This window comes from Hibiscus syriacus, unplaced genomic scaffold (genome assembly GCF_006381635.1).
Source record: "Hibiscus syriacus cultivar Baekdansim isolate YM2019G1 unplaced genomic scaffold, ASM638163v2 tig00111069_pilon, whole genome shotgun sequence".
Lineage (NCBI taxonomy): Eukaryota > Viridiplantae > Streptophyta > Magnoliopsida > Malvales > Malvaceae > Hibiscus > Hibiscus syriacus.
The window spans coordinates 1,000,768-1,018,004 of NW_024062970.1; the positions used below are offsets into that span (position 1 = coordinate 1,000,768).

Sequence of the window (17,237 nt, forward strand, 5' to 3'; positions counted from 1 at the left end):
ATGGAGGGTTACATTTATATCTTTCGAATTAAAATCAAATTGATAAATTATATAAGTTTCGAAGAATAAAATTGATTTATATTTAATATTCAGTAATATATCTGTAGACTATAATGATATTTTATTTAAATAATATATTTATAAATTTTAGAAAAAATAACACTTTTATTTGGAAAAAGCAGGGATCATATGAGTCATTACTCATTAGCTTTTGTTAGAAAGTATTGGATTGGGCTTAGCTTTGGTCTTGTGGACATCAAAGATCAAAGGTTCTGCCCCTTTTGCTCTAATTCATCAGTTTGGGCCAAACTGACAATTTTTAAGATAACAGTCTGCAGCTTTCCAAATCCCCATAAATGACCTCTTCCAATTGTTTTGTTGTAGCAGTTTTATGGCTGTCTCTATAACAAATTATTTTGTAGCGGTGTTTTTAGTGGCGGTTTGATAGTAAACGCCATAAACTTTATACATATCACGGTTAAAACGTCATAAAATCGTAACATTAGTGACTTTTTGGAAAAGAACCGCTAAAGACTTGTACTTTGTACTTGGTGACATCTTTTAAACAAACGTCGAAACAGAATTCATATAGTGGCGTTTTTTTTATTAAACGTCGTTATAAAACTAAAAGAACACCGCTATAAACATATTCTGTTGTAGTGCGTCATCGTTGAACATCAAGTTTATACATATTCTTTTGTAAGCTTACTTGAAATTGAGTGATCAAAATGTTTAAAAAAAAATTAATGCTTTTTTAAGATTTAATGAAGCAATGATCTAATTATTACAATAGATTAACTGAGTGATTTGATAATGATTTTCTAAAATATGATGACCTAATTGTAAACTTATTAATACTTTTTGTACGAGACCCGGGTTTTTCCTTCTAATAATCTATTCTCCCACGTGTAAAACTCATTTGATCTAAAACAACAGCAGTTGTTCCTTGCAAGACGAGAAGTACATATATGATTCGTTTGTTGCAACTACTTGGAGACGTGTTTGTCAGTCATATTATAATATAGTAACCGTCATGTCATGTTAGTGGGAAGTGAAGATTAAAAAGATTATAAATCTGTCCCGACGCTGTCACCTGTCAGTGTGTGGTTCAAATTGTTATCACTCACTCTGTCCTTCTCTCTAGTGATTTCCGGTAAGCTCTTGGTTCCAAATTAGGGTTTTTATTTTATTTTATTTTCTTTTTGTTTGTTTATATTTGTGTTTAGTTCAACTTCTGTTCAAGCTCTTATTCCATTAATCTGATTTTAATTATTTTTTGTTGTGATTCGTCTTTGTAATAATTTTTCGATCTTTGGTTTGATCTTCAATTAGGATATTGAAAAATGAAACGAAAAAGGTAGCTTTTATTATGTATTTTTCGATTCACTTGGTTGACTTTATGAATGATTACAGAGGAATCAGATTTGTAGAAAGATGGCTGAGGGTTCAGCTGCAGTTCCCAGTACTGAGTTGTTGGAATGGCCGAAGAAAGATAAGCGTCGGATGCTTCACGCCGTGTTCCGTGTTGGAGATCTCGATCGTACTATCAAGTAATTATGGTTCTTTCTTAGTTAGGCGATTGGGTTGTCTAGATCGTACACGAAATTGGTTTTAACTAGTGGCTTGGAATTTTACTTTGGATTTGCTTATTTCTTAATACAAATTTGTATTTAGGTTCTACACTGAGTGTTTTGGGATGAAATTGTTGAGGAAAAGAGATATTCCTGAAGAGAAATACTCCAATGCCTTTCTCGGGTTTGGCCCGGAGGAGTCTCATTTCGTTTTTGAGTTAACATACAGTACGTTCTTTTACTCGAACAGTTAACATTTCGATTCCTTTCTATTCAATATACGTTATAGATATGCAATATCTGTTGTGGCATATTTCACTATTGTTAATCTAAGTGTGTGCCTTTGGCGTTGTTAAAGAGTTTATACTGATAAGTGATAATAGCAGAGGACCTTTCAAGTTTTTTTAGTTTTGTTTCTAAGATTTAAGAACTGTTATTATTCTGTACAGATTATGGAGTAACTTCATATGATATCGGAACTGGTTTTGGGCATTTTGCAATTGCAACTCCCGATGTAAGTTTCTAACTTATTGCGATACTCAAGCAAAAATATTCATTGCAAATGCAGATATTTATTTTTCTTTGTATTTTAGGTCTACAAAATGGTTGAGGACATCCGTGCTAAGGGTGGCGATATTACTAGGGAGCCTGGTCCAGTCAAAGGTGGAACCTCTGTCATTGCTTTCGTGAAGGATCCTGACGGTTATATTTTTGAGCTCATCCAAAGAGCTTCTACTCCTGAGCCACTCTGTCAAGTAATGCTTCGAGTTGGGGATTTAGACCGATCTGTCAAATTCTATGAAAAGGTTGTACGAAGTAAATAACTTTTTTCTTGATTTTTTTCGCTCTAATTAATCTTCCGTTTCAACTGGAACAGAAAAATTCATTGTGCTTTTAGTGCATGAATCACCTAAATGAAAATGTTATTATACCTAGTGCTGACTACTTGCTGTCATTTCTCCTAATTGTTTTTTCTTTGTTTAAAATTTTAAACGAGTTAGTAATTTCCTTGCGGTATCTGTTCACTTCTTTGCAGGCCTTGGGAATGAAGCTTGTAAAGAATGTTGACAGGCCTGAATACAAGGTAAATTCTGCCCTAGTTGGATCGTTCTGTTTAGATTATTAGCTTGAGACATGAAAGTTATCCTTTAATAACGGAAGACGCATACTAAACTCTCGATTTTGTTGCATGCACTTAACAGTACTCCATTGCCATGATGGGGTATGCAGAAGAACACGAGACTACTGTTCTCGAGTTGACTTACAATTATGGAGTGACTGAATATACCAAGGGAAATGCATATGCACAGGTCATTCTTTAATGCTTTTATACTTGGCTATATCTTGCAACAAAAGTCTCTGTTAGTACTGATTCCAATGCCCTTTTTCGGTGATTATTTCCCCCATTCTAGGTTGCTATCAGTACTGATGATGTGTACAAAAGTGGTGAGGTTGTGGAACATGTTATACAAGAGCTTGGTGGAAAGGTTACTCGAAAACCAGGGCCAATCCCCGGAATCAACACTAAAATTACCTCTTTCCTAGACCCCGATGGCTGGAAAACTGTAAGCTTTTACCAACTAAATAATGAAACATTTAGGGGCCATTTGAAGTACATTGCATAGGTGTTTATAGAACAGTTTTAAAGCGAGAAAAGGACCCAGAACCTGCATCAACCTGTATATAAACCAATAACGGAATACTGACATTTTTTTTCCGTGTTAGTGGAATCCTTTTATGATGACAAGTTTATAAATACGGTTATGCTTTGTGTGTGCAGGTCCTGGTTGACAATGAAGACTTCCTTAAGGAACTCAAGTAGACACTAAGCTGAGTAATGCTACTATATGAATAAATCACTATCTAGTTGTACTAGCGAACAAATGTGTGTTTAAATATGGTCTTTGTTATGCAATCCGAACCATTTCCCACTCGTGTCAGCTGTCGGTTCTTGCATGTTGCCTTTAAAATCACTATCAGTTGATTATAAATATGGACTGGTTTTGCCTTTAAAATGGTCAGATTGATGGTGTTCATTCTTTTATAGCCTTCATTGTATGGTTGATGAATATTTTGTCCTGTGAACATGGTCCTTAGGTGGCCCTCAAGTATTTAGAGGGTTTGAGCTTTTCTTTTATCATATTAGTTGTCTAGTTGAGTGTATAAAATTTAATGGAATTAAGTTTTTAGATTAATTATGTGATTATTTTCATGTTTAGGTATTTAAGTATCATTTTGTAGGTCAATTTTTCTGATGAAATTTGAGTTTCAGACCAGGGGCCTTTTTTTAATCCAAATATTTAGAAAAAGAATACCTAAAATAAAATTAGTGAATACCTACTAATAATTAAAAAGAAGTTTGATAAATAATATTTTTGAGTGAAAATAATGTGTAAAATATTAGGTTCAACATAAGCATACAGCTCAATTTCGAACTTGCAAAGATTCAATGTAAAATGCTTGCCTTTTCTTCCATTACTTGCTGTAAAAAGGACAGCAATTTTGAAGAGTTAGGTGCTACATTAGGGATGTAAAAGGCCGACCCCACACTCGAGTCAAAATTGTTTGCGGCGATAAAGATGGTGATCCGAAATCGATTCGAGTCTGTATTGGTGTTAACCTGAATCCGAGTTGGACCTGGAAATTATGGATTTGAATTTGACTTGCACCAGATCTGAAAATGACCTAAATCCAAATTAAACCGATAATATAATAATCGAACTCAACATGCATCTGATTGATATGAACTCGAAACCGATGTTAACTTGGAAAATAATTGATATTACATGATCTGTTATCATTCTGACATGTAATTGACTCAACCTGTAAATAATTCGACTTGTTATTGATATGACTTATAAATTATAATTGATGAAGTTGTGAGATTTTGAATTTATAATAAAGTGTGATAATCGATATGATTATTTTTAAAAGTTAAAATAAATTGTTAGTTATGATAATTAAATTAATAAATTTATTTTCTATATTAATTATAATCCTTATATTAAAAATCTTAATTATAATCATTAAATTAATTTCAATAAATAATTTATTTATTGAGCATGATTTTATTAGATTATATAAAATTAATTTAAGTATTTATAAATTTAATTTATTTTTATATAATAATTAATTAATAATTTAAATATAATTTAACATAAAAATTTAAAATATACATATAAGATGAATTTATTTGAGATTATAAATATATATATATATATATATTCAAAGTAAGTGGTGGAAGAAAGATTTTTTTTTTGTTTGGAAAATTTTGATTTTATTTGGAAATTTAGAGGGAATTGGAAAATTGGGAAGTTGACACCAAGTGAGGTGGGATAAGTGTCCCGTAAGATATTTTGGGTTAATTAGACTTGTACTCCTCCAATAATTATGGTTTTTCTATTTTGTAAATTTTGATTTCTTTCATTTTAGTCATGATTTAATTGTACATCTCTTCTTCAATTTTCAATTTGATGCAATTTAATCCTGTATACATTCTAATTACTTTTAATTTTCCCTTCTTTCTTTAACGTGCATGATTATTAAATGTAAATATTAATTTTAGATTATTTTATTTTAGTCATGTTTAACTATAGACATATATATATATATATATATATATATAACAGTTAAGCAAAGAAGAAAGCCTCTTCTCCCAATTGCAAAAAAGTAAATAGCAGCAATACTTTAAAGATGTAACATTTAATAAAGCAGTGCACGTACTCTTCTGTTGTCTTCAAGCTAGCAGCAATCCAATTCGCAAAAAACTTAAATATGGTACATTCCTGAGAAAAAAGGGGTTGATTTTGGGAGGAAGCAAACAAAGTTCAAGTTCAGCAGTAGCAGCAAATATGTCAAAAAAGTGGAAGCTGATGGTCCAGTTAAGATCGGCTCAGTGAGACATGCTGGTTCTTAGTGGATCAAGCTTGTTATCCTCCCACTGCCAAGAGAGGAAGGTCTTCGCTGCTCTGTGAAACCAGCCTCACGCAGTACCCTTCACTCTACGAGCCACGACACCCACAGTTTCTACTGAGGTCCCATAAGCTCACCTCTTGGCTTAGAACGGGCAAGCCATGGCAAAGCCACATAAGATCCGATTCAAAGAGCCTAACCCATGTCCCACCATCTCGGTGACCCCACTCGGGTTACAACTTCCGTTACAAAGCTCGGAGATTTATTTGGTAGGTAGTAACAGATATAAATAACTAATACCTATTCTTGCTTATCCATGTGGGATTCTTGCTTTTCCAATTTTATACAAATAAGTTGACCCATACATGCTACTACTGGTGAACTGATTACCAGGAAGAAAAAAAAAAAGACTTGAGAGGCAGGTTTAGTGAGAACTTGATTCAAAATAATATTATATTATATTAGATAAATTTTTTTAATTAAAACTTTGAATTCAATTAAAATCTCTTAATTATATTTAAATTCGAGAATCAAGTTTCATTGAAAGCATACCGAATTCAACTTCATATCGGAAAAAAAAAACTATCCAACCACTCGTTGCCATCGTGGTAAATCCATCTCAGGCATCTGCATTTCTCGACGGATTCCATGAAAAATCCATTTTTTGTTGGATGGTTGTGAATAATAATAATAATAATAATTGTAAGAAAACTGGCAAACAAAGTTGAGTTTCAAAGATTAAAGGCCCTCAAGAGGGGGATATATAGGTATCACTGTGACTCTGCATTGTCTCTTCACTCTCTCATGTTTGAAGTTTCACAACATCGCACACCACTTCTCTAGGAGGGTGACGAAAATCTATGGGGATAAAAGAGCTAAATATGAACGGAAAGAAAGAAGAAATAGTTCATGTCGAATAAGCTTTGGAACTAATAAGTCGACCTTCCAACGACAACGATTTCCGGCCAACTTTCCATCCATCTTCAGCTGGATTAAGACAAGACTTACACGTACATGCATAGCCTGTGGGTTGAACCGTCACCATCGTTGCAGGTTTGACAGAAAACTGAGGTATATGATGACATATTCTACTGAGTTTGGGAGATATCCATCTACAGAACCATATCCATCGGATAGGAACCGAGGACTCGGAGAAATCCGGCATATCCCTGCCAAAGAGCACACAATTCATCTTCAGATCACTCTGCGTGAATTAAGGGAAACGAACAGACCTATGGAAATCATGCTATCGCCACCGATGAGATTTCGATATTCAAAGAAACAATACATGCAGACTTGAACACCGGCATCGCATTGAAATTTCAGAATGTATAGGATTACGAGTGCTTCTTCAGGCCAGAAGAGGAAGAGATTTGGTAGGAAAAATATGACCGTTACGAGTTAGAGACGAATAAAAGACTGCGAAATGACTGACCTGTAAATGTTCCAATGCATTTTGGGCACGCGGTTCAGCCATCGAAGCTTCAAAGTCGAGGTAGAAAAGATAGTCGAAGTACCTGGCACCACACATAAACCGGATTAATAGCATTAATTTGATCACTAGTTATGGTAATCCCACTGTCAAGAAAGCTGTGCTTTGCTTTCTCCATCTGAATATGAGTGACACTTACATGGCACTCCCTCTGTTAGCATCGTCGACGACCCTCAGAGGACGCCCTTTTTGTGGTCGACTCTCCATCTGAAAATTGCTCCAAGAGGCGAGATAACAATCAGAATCTTCTCCGATAATGATAAGACAAAGAAGCACACTCTGCTATAGTTACCTTTGTTAGATTAATATCCCTTAAAGAGAACACAGCCAAGGCTTTGATAGCATGCCAGGACCTTCTTTTAGGTCTGGAAAGTCGAAAGATTATCAATGAAAGAGGTACATTACTCGAATAAATGACCAAGTTCAAGGAGGTATACCTTATAAACCCTGTCCGTTCTGGGAATTATGGGTTCTCTTGCAAGTACCAAGTACCTGGTAACGTTATCATCCTCGTCCTGATGCACGAGATGAAGTAAATCAACAAAAGAAAGAAATGTGTCTTTTTTTGGCCGAGAAAGGAAATGTTATTTAATACATGCCACGAGCATAGTGAAGCCAGCATTCATCTTCTTCGAGACATCTCTGTGGCATTAAAGAGGGATAAGAATACTGAAGGTTTCTTACCTGGATTTTATCTGCAAGAATATCAAGCCCATATAAAGCAGCTGCTCTAGCACTTGCTATTGCGCCTATATCCCTTTTGCCACTCGAAGCAACCATCTGTTCCGGTATCATGGTATGTAGAGCATCATGACCAATAAAATAACAAGAAATGAACAGGATACAACACGAAGAAACTGAATTAGCACAAGAAGATCTCGAAAGTACCCGAGCAGCACCAGCAGAATCATCATCATTAACTCTAATAATGCCTAAGTTGGTAAGGGCCATCTCACATTGAGCAAGTGCCTGAAAATGAGGATATTGTTAGCGAAATGAAGACTTCAAGAATCGAAAAGCCCAACCTCGGCATGAAGTTTGCACATTCGATAAAGTAAATTCCTAAGCGATTATATATTTTACATGTTAAGATTTGGCGACTTCCAGAACAAACAAGAAAATAAAATGATATCGAGATAGGAACGTGATCAACCTGGGTCTGACTGAAAACACGCTTGACTTCCTGCATTGTGACGCCAGGCAATGCCAAGAGGCAGTGATTAAAAACCAACTGTACCTCCCTTACGATGTGTAGCCTATGCCGGAGTAAGTCGTAAGTACGGTGTATGCTACCACTGCCAGAATTCTCAATGGGGAGAATTGCTTTATCCACCAACCGAAGTTCAACTGCCTGTTAAAAGAATGCAACAATGTAACGTACATATTTCGGTATAGTTCATGCAGCAACAAAATACCAACGAAGTACTAACCATCCGGATATTGAAGGCTGATTTAAATTGGTCGCATGGAACAGACTCACAATTGGGGTATGCTTTAAGAGCAGCGTCCTCACAATATGCACCCGGGTTTCCCTAAAAATATGTAACGGCCGGTATAACCATATAAGCATAGCAAGAAACACAATGGGAGTTCAGTCAAAAAATGAAGAGATTTCAGACCTGATAAGCAATCCTCACATTTGAACCATTAGCAGGAAATGGAGATAGATCGGTTATGGACAGCGGTTCTACAGAACATATATATATTCGACTTAGAAATTGCATTGACAAAAACCATGTAACGGTCCGAGTCATTAAAAGAAAAGCACAACACCTTATAAAAGAACAATACAAGAAAACTGGAAATATATTTATAGTTCTAGCTAACAATCAATGTGTTTCATCTAGCAACTTTTGGACGTCTAAACCAAATATTTATAACTTAAGGAAATACTAGATCATACCAGTAGACAATCAAACCTTATTAAAATCTATAGTATCAACCGAGACCAACCTGCCTAAATCATTCAACGGTTACATTCCGTACCAACACACGTGTAGAACAAGTACATTCGATCGTTATCAAATCTAGAACACCTCAAGTTTGTTCGTCCACGTGTGAGTAGCTTCCTGTTATGCACGATACTCGAAAAGTTCCAAAAAAGAACATTCCTCCTAATCATACCTACATGTGCTATCCGATTATCTCGTAAAAGTACGAGATGCCTGATTCAGCTTGAAAAGAACATAATTAAAGATCAGCATAGATCGCCAACGACAAAGTAAATATTAACTGCGATGCAACGAATTTCATTTTGGATTTCTATGGGATCTAATTGTCCAGAACATTGGTTCCAGGCAGAAGAGAATAGAAACCATCTCTTATCTTTTCACAGTTATACATCCTCGAACCACATTCAAACAACCCACACCGAATACAGTCAACCTCGTAAATGGCATTCTACATATCAAACGAAGCATCATTCATCCTAATGAAAGTTCCAATTACCACTCATTCAAACTCATTCAAAGCAGCTGTCTTTTAAGGATCAAACTCATGCAAAGTAGAACCACAACAACAACCAGGAGCAGTAATCTACATTGCCCTCAACATATTTCAGGATTCTTTTCAACCTCAATTAAAATAGATTTCCATGTGACTTGAACTTTGATTAATGCTAATTAACACAACAAAGCATGTCTACCATCTCACTTAAAATTCCACAATAAAACTCAGGAAGCAGAGCACTGAAACCGAGTTAGCTTACTAGGAAGAAGACTCAAGTCCTTGTGAAACGCCCTGGAGACTGTGCTTCCATCTTCGTTGATCTTCTCAGTGAGAGTTTTCTTGGCCCAAGGCTTGTCATCTTCGGCACCCAAAGCAAGGCATTTCAATTTGGAAGACCTCAAACCCAACACGATCCTACCTCTGCCAGACCCCAAACCCGATACCTCGAGAAGAGGCTTCTGAGTGCAAATCACAAATGGAGCAAACCTCAACGCCATTGAAAACAGAAAGCGAATTAGAAACTGAATCACACACAATGTTAATTGTTTTCTGCTGTTTTCTATGGAAAGAACAGAAGGGGCAAAGCTTCAATCTTTCAATGAAGGAATGAAAAACAATGTAAGACACTGTCAATGGAGAATGCAGGTTAAAGAATCAATGGACCCCAAATAACACCCCAAAAAAACCCAAATTTTTCTTGTTTTCAACTGGGGTTTTAGAGGTGGGTTTGAAGTGGAAAAAAATCGAAGTAAAGTAGAGGTAAGCAATTCAAAGAACTTGAGTAGACTAGAAAAAGAGTAGTTGGGAATGAGAAAGTTTGCTAAACGTTTTCTTATTCGATTAATAGATTAAGGTTCTTTGTTTCCATCGTAAAGATTAAACGTTTAAATATTAAATGATTCAAATATGAAATGATTTAGAGTTTTTGTACGAATTAACTTTGAATGTGACATGTTGTTTGATAATGACTCTAAATCATTTAGAATATATATTTGATGTTGAATCATTTAGTAATATTTTGTTGAATCAATCAACACTGAATCATTCAAAGATAAAAAATAAACACGCTAAATATTAAATGATTTAACATTCAATGTTAAATAATTTTATTCAGAATCAAACAAACAACCCATAATAAATGGAATGCAAATAATTTAAATTAATAAAAAAATAAATTGAATAGGAATGATTAAACAAAATAAAAGAAAGTGAAAATGGGCAGTGAACGATGATAATCTGGAAATGGACCCATAGCCTTCCAAAATTTACAGTAACAATTGAGCGGGTTTAATTCTGTGGATTCCTTTTGATAGTTTAGGTTATTAAAATGTAAGGCTTAATATGAGAGTAAGTGACAAAAATTTTCTTTATTATATTTTTAGGTATTTACCGTTAAAAAGTTCGTTAAATGATATGTGTTACGTATAGATTTTTAAAAAATATATATTTTAAATAATATTAGATTTTTTTAAAAATATGAACGTGACATGTTTCATTTAACAGGTTTTTTTTAAACGGTAGACACCTAAAAATATAACAGAGAAAACTTTATGAACATATATTTAGCGAAAAATTCTTTAAGCACTAAAACGTTTTTTGAGACATTCTTTAAGCACTTATTTTTATATTAAGCCAAAATATAATATATATATTTATAATATTTCTTAATTATTTAAAGCTTAATACTAACATAAGTGCTTAAATTATATCGATTTTCTCAAATAAGTGCTTAAACTATTTTTTGACCTATCCAGATGTCTGACATTACAAACGTTACCCATTTAGGTGCACAGGCCTTCAACGACATTAATTTTCCCGGTTAAGTGACACATGTCACAATCTGGTGATTTTAAAATTTATTTTTTAAATATATTAAAAATATTATGATATTTACATATAAAAAACACTAATTTTTCTTATATTATAAAACAATCCCAAAATCTTAAATCATAACCTTAATTTGTCGTCGCCGCCCTTTTCATCCACAACCACTGACATAGTCCCTACCATCCTCCTACTCATACGTCTTCGTAGTTTTCATCGTTTGGCTGTCGGAATCACGATGGATCACGATTTTCATCCTAGAGTTCACGAGGTATAAAATGTTGATTCACCGTCGTTCGACCACGATTTCATGGGTGTTTTGATCTCCGGGGGGAAGGGAGGTCGGGTGGAGCTTCATCAACGGAAAAAGGTGGCGAACGACGTGGGTTTGGGGTTGAAATGAAGGTTTTCAAAGTTTTGGGTTTATTTCAAAATTTGTGTTTTCTTTTTAAAAAAAAAAAATATATATATATATATATATATATATATAATTTTAAATAAAAATTTTAGAATTACCAGATTGTGACATGTGTCACTTAACTGAGGAACTAACACCGTTGACGGCCCGAGCACCTAAATGGGTAACATTTATAACATTAACCACCAAGATGAGTAAAAAAATAATTTAGGCACCTAATTGAAAAAAGAGATATAATTTGAGCACTTATTTTAATATTAAACCTTATTTAAAATGTATATATATCTTACAAATATAATTGTTTAAATTTATAATTTTTTATTATTTTTCTAACCATTGAAATCGTTAAAGATATTCTTATTTTTATGAATTTTCAGATTTAATGAGAAAAGTTGACAAAAGATGAAGGGTTAATGCTCAAACAATATCATTTGTGTCAAATAAGTACCTACATTTCTACCCTATCGAGGTGCCCAACGTTACAAATGTTAGCACTTTAGATGCATGGGTTGTAGGTGTTAGTTTTCTCAGTTAAGTGACACATGTCACAACTTGGTAATTTAAAATTTTTATATAGAATTAAAAAAAATAAAATTATATATATTTTTAAAAGAAAACACATAAAATTTGAAATAACCCCTAAACTTTGAAAACATTTGTTAGGATTTTCGGAAGCTCGAAACGACAACCGGAACGATTTGTAAAGAGGGGTCGGAACGATTTTGTGTTTAGGGAGTAAGGAGATTGAAAGATAGAGAATTGCACAGCGATTTATAGTGGTTCGACTTTCTCAATCAAAGTCTACGTCAACTACCTTAGCTCATCACCAAGGATTTTCTAACAAATTCACTAATTTGTTCTTTCTTTTGAGGGTAAAGAGTAACCTTACAAACTCCCTAGTTTTTCCGGGCTAAACTATAACCTTTCCCTAACTTTTACACGGGATTAGCTAGAACCTTTCCCTTTACAAAAGGATAAGAAATGTAAACAAGAAAACCTCTCTAAGGTAGGTGTTTACAAGATTGAGCTCACAAGAACAAAATATTTACAAGAGAAAGATGAAATAAGAATGAAAAACTCTTCTCTTGTGTTTGATTGCTTGGATAGTTGTTCTCTTACTTCTTCAAGTGTCCGATTTTTCTGTAAAAATAAGCTGCCCAGAATAAGGGGAATTGATACCCCTTCATAGGGAATTGATACTCTTTCATAAATATTCAAATATTATGACCGTTAGGCTGATGAACAGTGATTTACTGTTCAAATAGTAAATTACTATTCATAAAAACATTTTTGTGCTCAATTTTAAATTAAAAGAACTTTGAATTATTTTTGTAAATTTTGAATAAATTCAATTAAGTCCAAATACATTTTGTAAATTCAATTCAAGTCCAAAAATCATTTTGCCTTAAATTGTTATATCGAAACATAGTTCAACAACCTTCATTTCAACTCCTAAACCAACGCCGACCGCATCCTTTTGCTGTTGAAGAAGCTCCACCCGACCTCCCCTCCCCTGACGACCAAAACCCCTATAAATTGTGACCCGTTGACGATTTATTGATGACAAATTAACGTTTTAAATCCCGTGAACCCTAAGATGAAAATCGTGATCCTACGCGATTCTGATGGTGAATCGACAACAACTACGACGACATATAACTATGATGATGGCAAGGACTACGTCGGTGGTGGTGTTCGTGGCTGGAGAGAGCGGTGACGACATATTAAGGTTAGGATTTGAGATTTTTGGGTTGTTTTATAATATAAGAAAACTTAGGATTTTTATAATATAATACTATTTTTAATATTTAAAAAAATAAATTTCAAAACTATCAGGTTGTGACACGTAACTAACATTGTTGATGGCCCGAGCACCTAAAGTGTCACTTTGTAATGCCATTGCTTCGGATACGGAGAGTTGCTATATAAAGCTTCTTCAGCAAAAATACAAGGTGCTCTCTACTTGCCCCTCTTCCATCTTCTGGTCGAATTGCTCTTATCTATGGAGAGCCTTATCAAAAGTCTGGTCTAGCTTCTATGATTTCATTTCTTGGTCTGTAGGCGATGACTCTATTATCAGATTCTGGCAAGATACTTGGCTGCCGAAAACTTGGTTGCCTCTCTGATTGAAAAAAAGAGGGTATTACCATCAACGATAACCTTCTGGTTTGTGATCTCGTTTTGTCGAACGGTAGTTGGAATTGGGATTTACTTCGGTAGTTTATTCACCCCTTTACGCTTCAACATTTTTTGAATGTTCAGCCCCCTGACCCCAATGCCGATTATGATCGCTGTATTTAGTCTCATGGCAAGCATGGTGATTTCTCTGTGAAACCTGCTTATATTCTCTTTTCAAAAGATTCTTGGGATATCAAAGATGTTAAATGGTCCAAGCTTACTCACAAACCTTAATCGCTGCTCAAGGAATCTCACCAATGATTCGCTCTGTCAAATATATGGCTCTACTGATGAATCTACTATGCACGTTCTGTGTGATTGCAATACCACTGCTGCTCTATGACAGTCGGTTATTCCCAAGCAACACTTCTTGGATTTCTTTACTCTTGATGCTAATGACTGGCTTCTGATGAATCTTGAGTCTAATAGGTTATTTGCTGGCACAAACATTTCTTGGAAAATTATTCTCTTCTGTAACTTGGCAGATTTGGAAGCGAAGGAACTCCATCATCTTTTCTGGCCCAAACCTCTCCAATGGCCAATTAATATGTCTAAGTAAGAATTGGTCTCAATATTTCATCACAGCAACGCCTTCTCTTTCAATCGGTGCTGACTTTTCCTATCATGGGCTAGTCCAATGGCAACCTGCGTCTGCTGGTTGGTGCACTCTCAACACCGACGGTGCGGTTCATAATATTTCTTCTCTTGGTTCGGCTGGTGGTCTCATTCAAAATAATGATGGAGATTGGATTGTTGGATTCAATAAACCGGTTGGGATTTTGTCTCTTTTGCAAGCTAAACTCTAGGGCATTTTTGAAGGACTTCAACTAGCGTGCTCCCATGGAATTTAGCATCTTCAATGCCAAACGGATTGTGCGGAAGCTTTTAAACTAGTGTCTTCACCAACGGCTAACTCCAGCCCATATCACTTGTTCGCTCTATTGCAAGTCTCATTTCTAAACCATGGATGCTTGATTTTCTTCTCATTCGTCGTAAAGCTAATGTTGTGGCTGATTCCCTTACCAAATCCACTACTAATGTCAATGGTCAATCATGCATATATTTGGAATCCCCCAGGAGATCATCCCTCATCTCACTCGTGACCTTCATGGTCCTGCTTTTGTTCGCAATTAATATTCTATTGTAATGATCTTCATTCTTATTATAAAAAAAAAAAACTCCTGGCTGCGCTTGTACAGCATGCTCTTTTTATCCCCCTCCCCTATGATCAATAACACCTCAGAAGTGCATAAAGATACCCAGGCACATTTGAAGTCCTCGAGCTAGAAGATCAACCATACAATACCCATGGCGTGTTAAATCGGGCTCGATCTCATTTTCGATATCCATGCCAGCGAAGAACTTTCGTCCTTCATCTACCATATTTGCATGACTATAGGCACAAAGAACACCACCAATGTAGGATATCTGGTATGGTCTTCTTGAAGATCTTAGCATGTTATAGAACATACCAAGACCTTCACCATGGCCATGTAAATTTGTTTTCCATAGTTTTCCATAATCAATTTAGGCTCTATCCCACACCCTTCGATACAGTTATGAATTTGTTTTTTGATATCCAAAATTTCGATTCGATCGGTTAATTTGTTTTAACCGAATTATGAACATCCCTGCTCGAGGCACATATGTGAATGAAAAAGTCCAATCTCGATCAAGAAGAGAAGCAATGCGTGGAAATATCCGAAAACCCCGAGTCTCTAAGAAGCACAACAAGAACCTCCATAGTCCATACTATCTGTCTCGGTAATAATCTTCCTCATTCCCAAGCCCCATGTAGTGATCAACCCCTCATAGATGCCTCATAGCTCGGCGATCAAGTATCGAGCAACAAATTTATTAGTTTATTTAAATGTGTTAAACATTTAAAATTTAACTATATAGTTTTAAGATAAAATAAATAAATTAGTACTAAAAATAGGGTAAACTACGTATTTAGTGCCTAAACTATCATTTTTTGTCCATTTTAGTACATAAACTTTTTTTTTCAAAACATACCTAAAATTTAATTTTTTTATTTCATTTTAGTACCACCGTTCAAAATTTAACTTTAAGTTTTTGAAAACAATTGAAAGTTTAGGTACTAAAATGTACCAAAATTGATAGTTTAGATTCTAAATGCGCTAACTTTTTAGTGTCAGGATACTAAAATGAAATAAAAACTAAACATTAGGTATGATTTTGAAAAAAATTGAAAGTTTAGGTGCCAAAACAAACCAAAACATATAATACTAAATGCGTAGTTTACCCTAAAAAATTAAGCTTAAGGGCTGCTTTTACTTCGGTATAATTTATCATTTTTGCATCAATTTAGCTCTCAAAACTGTTTAATCGAATCACCCTAAACCCTAAACCCTAAACCTTAAACAATAATAAATATTTTAAATATTGATGCAATTAATTACGAAGTGCTAAATTGATGCGAAAATATTTATGATGACAAAAATAATAAATTGAGTCTACTACATAAATAAAATATACCTCAAGCAAAATAATAATAATACCAAAACGTTTTCCCGAATCAACACACAGCGCCTCTGAACTTTTTTTTGGTGGCGGAACAATACCATAGCGTTTTCCCGAATCAACTTAGGCTGTATCCCACACCTTCCGATACACTCGTGAACCTGCTTGCCGATCACCGGATCTCTTAATTTGGACCAAGCGGACAGCAGAGAAACCAAAGTAACAGAAGGAACCACTACATTCTTCTCCATCTCACCGAACTATGATATCCGGTTATCGACACATTTCGAGTAATCACGTCGATTTTTCAACTAACATAGAAAACCCGAGCCGCAATTTCCATTTGTCCACACAAGGAGTACATATATGGATCAAAGCATTTTGCACAAAAACATTGGAACCAAACCAAATTTCGCCACATGACAGTGCAACACTTCCCCAAATGAAAGCTCAACATTTCTGTCGGAACCCTTAAAGAGGAAAAGGAACGTATAATTATCAGTCTCAACATGTTTTAAATGCATTGAAATCTCACGGTTGAGACAATCACTATTAGAGTAACCTTTGATCATTGTGTTCCAGAGGAACACACTTTTCCGTTCAGGTATTTGATCGAACAACTTGAGTGCATGGACCATGTCACCGAAAGGACGTTCAGTAACAAAATAAAAACGAAGCTCAGAAGCGCTATGGTGTAATCCATTAAACAGATTATCTTGAAGAACTCGAATCTTCATTTCAGCGCAGCTATCATCACTGCCTCGAGGATGCACCAGCCGGGAATCGAACTCGTGTCTGTACCGTGGAAGGGTGCTATTTTACCACTAGACCACTGGTGAGAGAAAAAAAGAGTGTAAAGAAATCAAAGTCAAAATCAAAATTTACAAACAAACTTTGATTAAGGGGTTGT

General features: G+C 34.9%; 1 protein-coding gene, 1 non-coding gene and 1 pseudogene across 3 annotated transcripts; 1 reads left to right on the plus strand and 2 right to left on the minus strand.

Annotated features, from left to right (window-relative positions):
- The first annotated feature begins 1,095 nt into the window (after positions 1–1,095).
- Positions 1,096–3,502, plus strand: LOC120151714 (lactoylglutathione lyase GLX1-like). 2 transcript variants are annotated; one of them, XM_039164094.1, is made up of 9 exons: positions 1,096–1,153; positions 1,414–1,550; positions 1,675–1,799; positions 2,021–2,085; positions 2,165–2,377; positions 2,608–2,655; positions 2,774–2,881; positions 2,984–3,136; positions 3,352–3,393. In XM_039164094.1, exons 2-9 carry the CDS (start codon positions 1,435–1,437, stop codon positions 3,391–3,393), a joined length of 870 nt encoding a protein of 289 aa, XP_039020025.1. In that variant the 5' UTR covers positions 1,096–1,153; positions 1,414–1,434. The 2 variants fall into 2 exon arrangements, with proteins under 2 accessions (XP_039020025.1, XP_039020024.1); XM_039164093.1 differs by lacking the exon at positions 1,096–1,153 and having other exon boundaries at positions 1,435–1,550; positions 3,352–3,502.
- A 3,007-nt stretch (positions 3,503–6,509) lies between these two features.
- On the minus strand, positions 6,510–9,920 carry LOC120151844 (annotated as a pseudogene).
- Positions 9,921–17,001: 7,081 nt separating this feature from the next.
- On the minus strand, positions 17,002–17,089 carry LOC120151865. Its single transcript, XR_005518648.1, has one exon. It is a non-coding gene; the product is annotated as a small nucleolar RNA snoR114 (small nucleolar RNA).
- Positions 17,090–17,237: the final 148 nt, after the last annotated feature.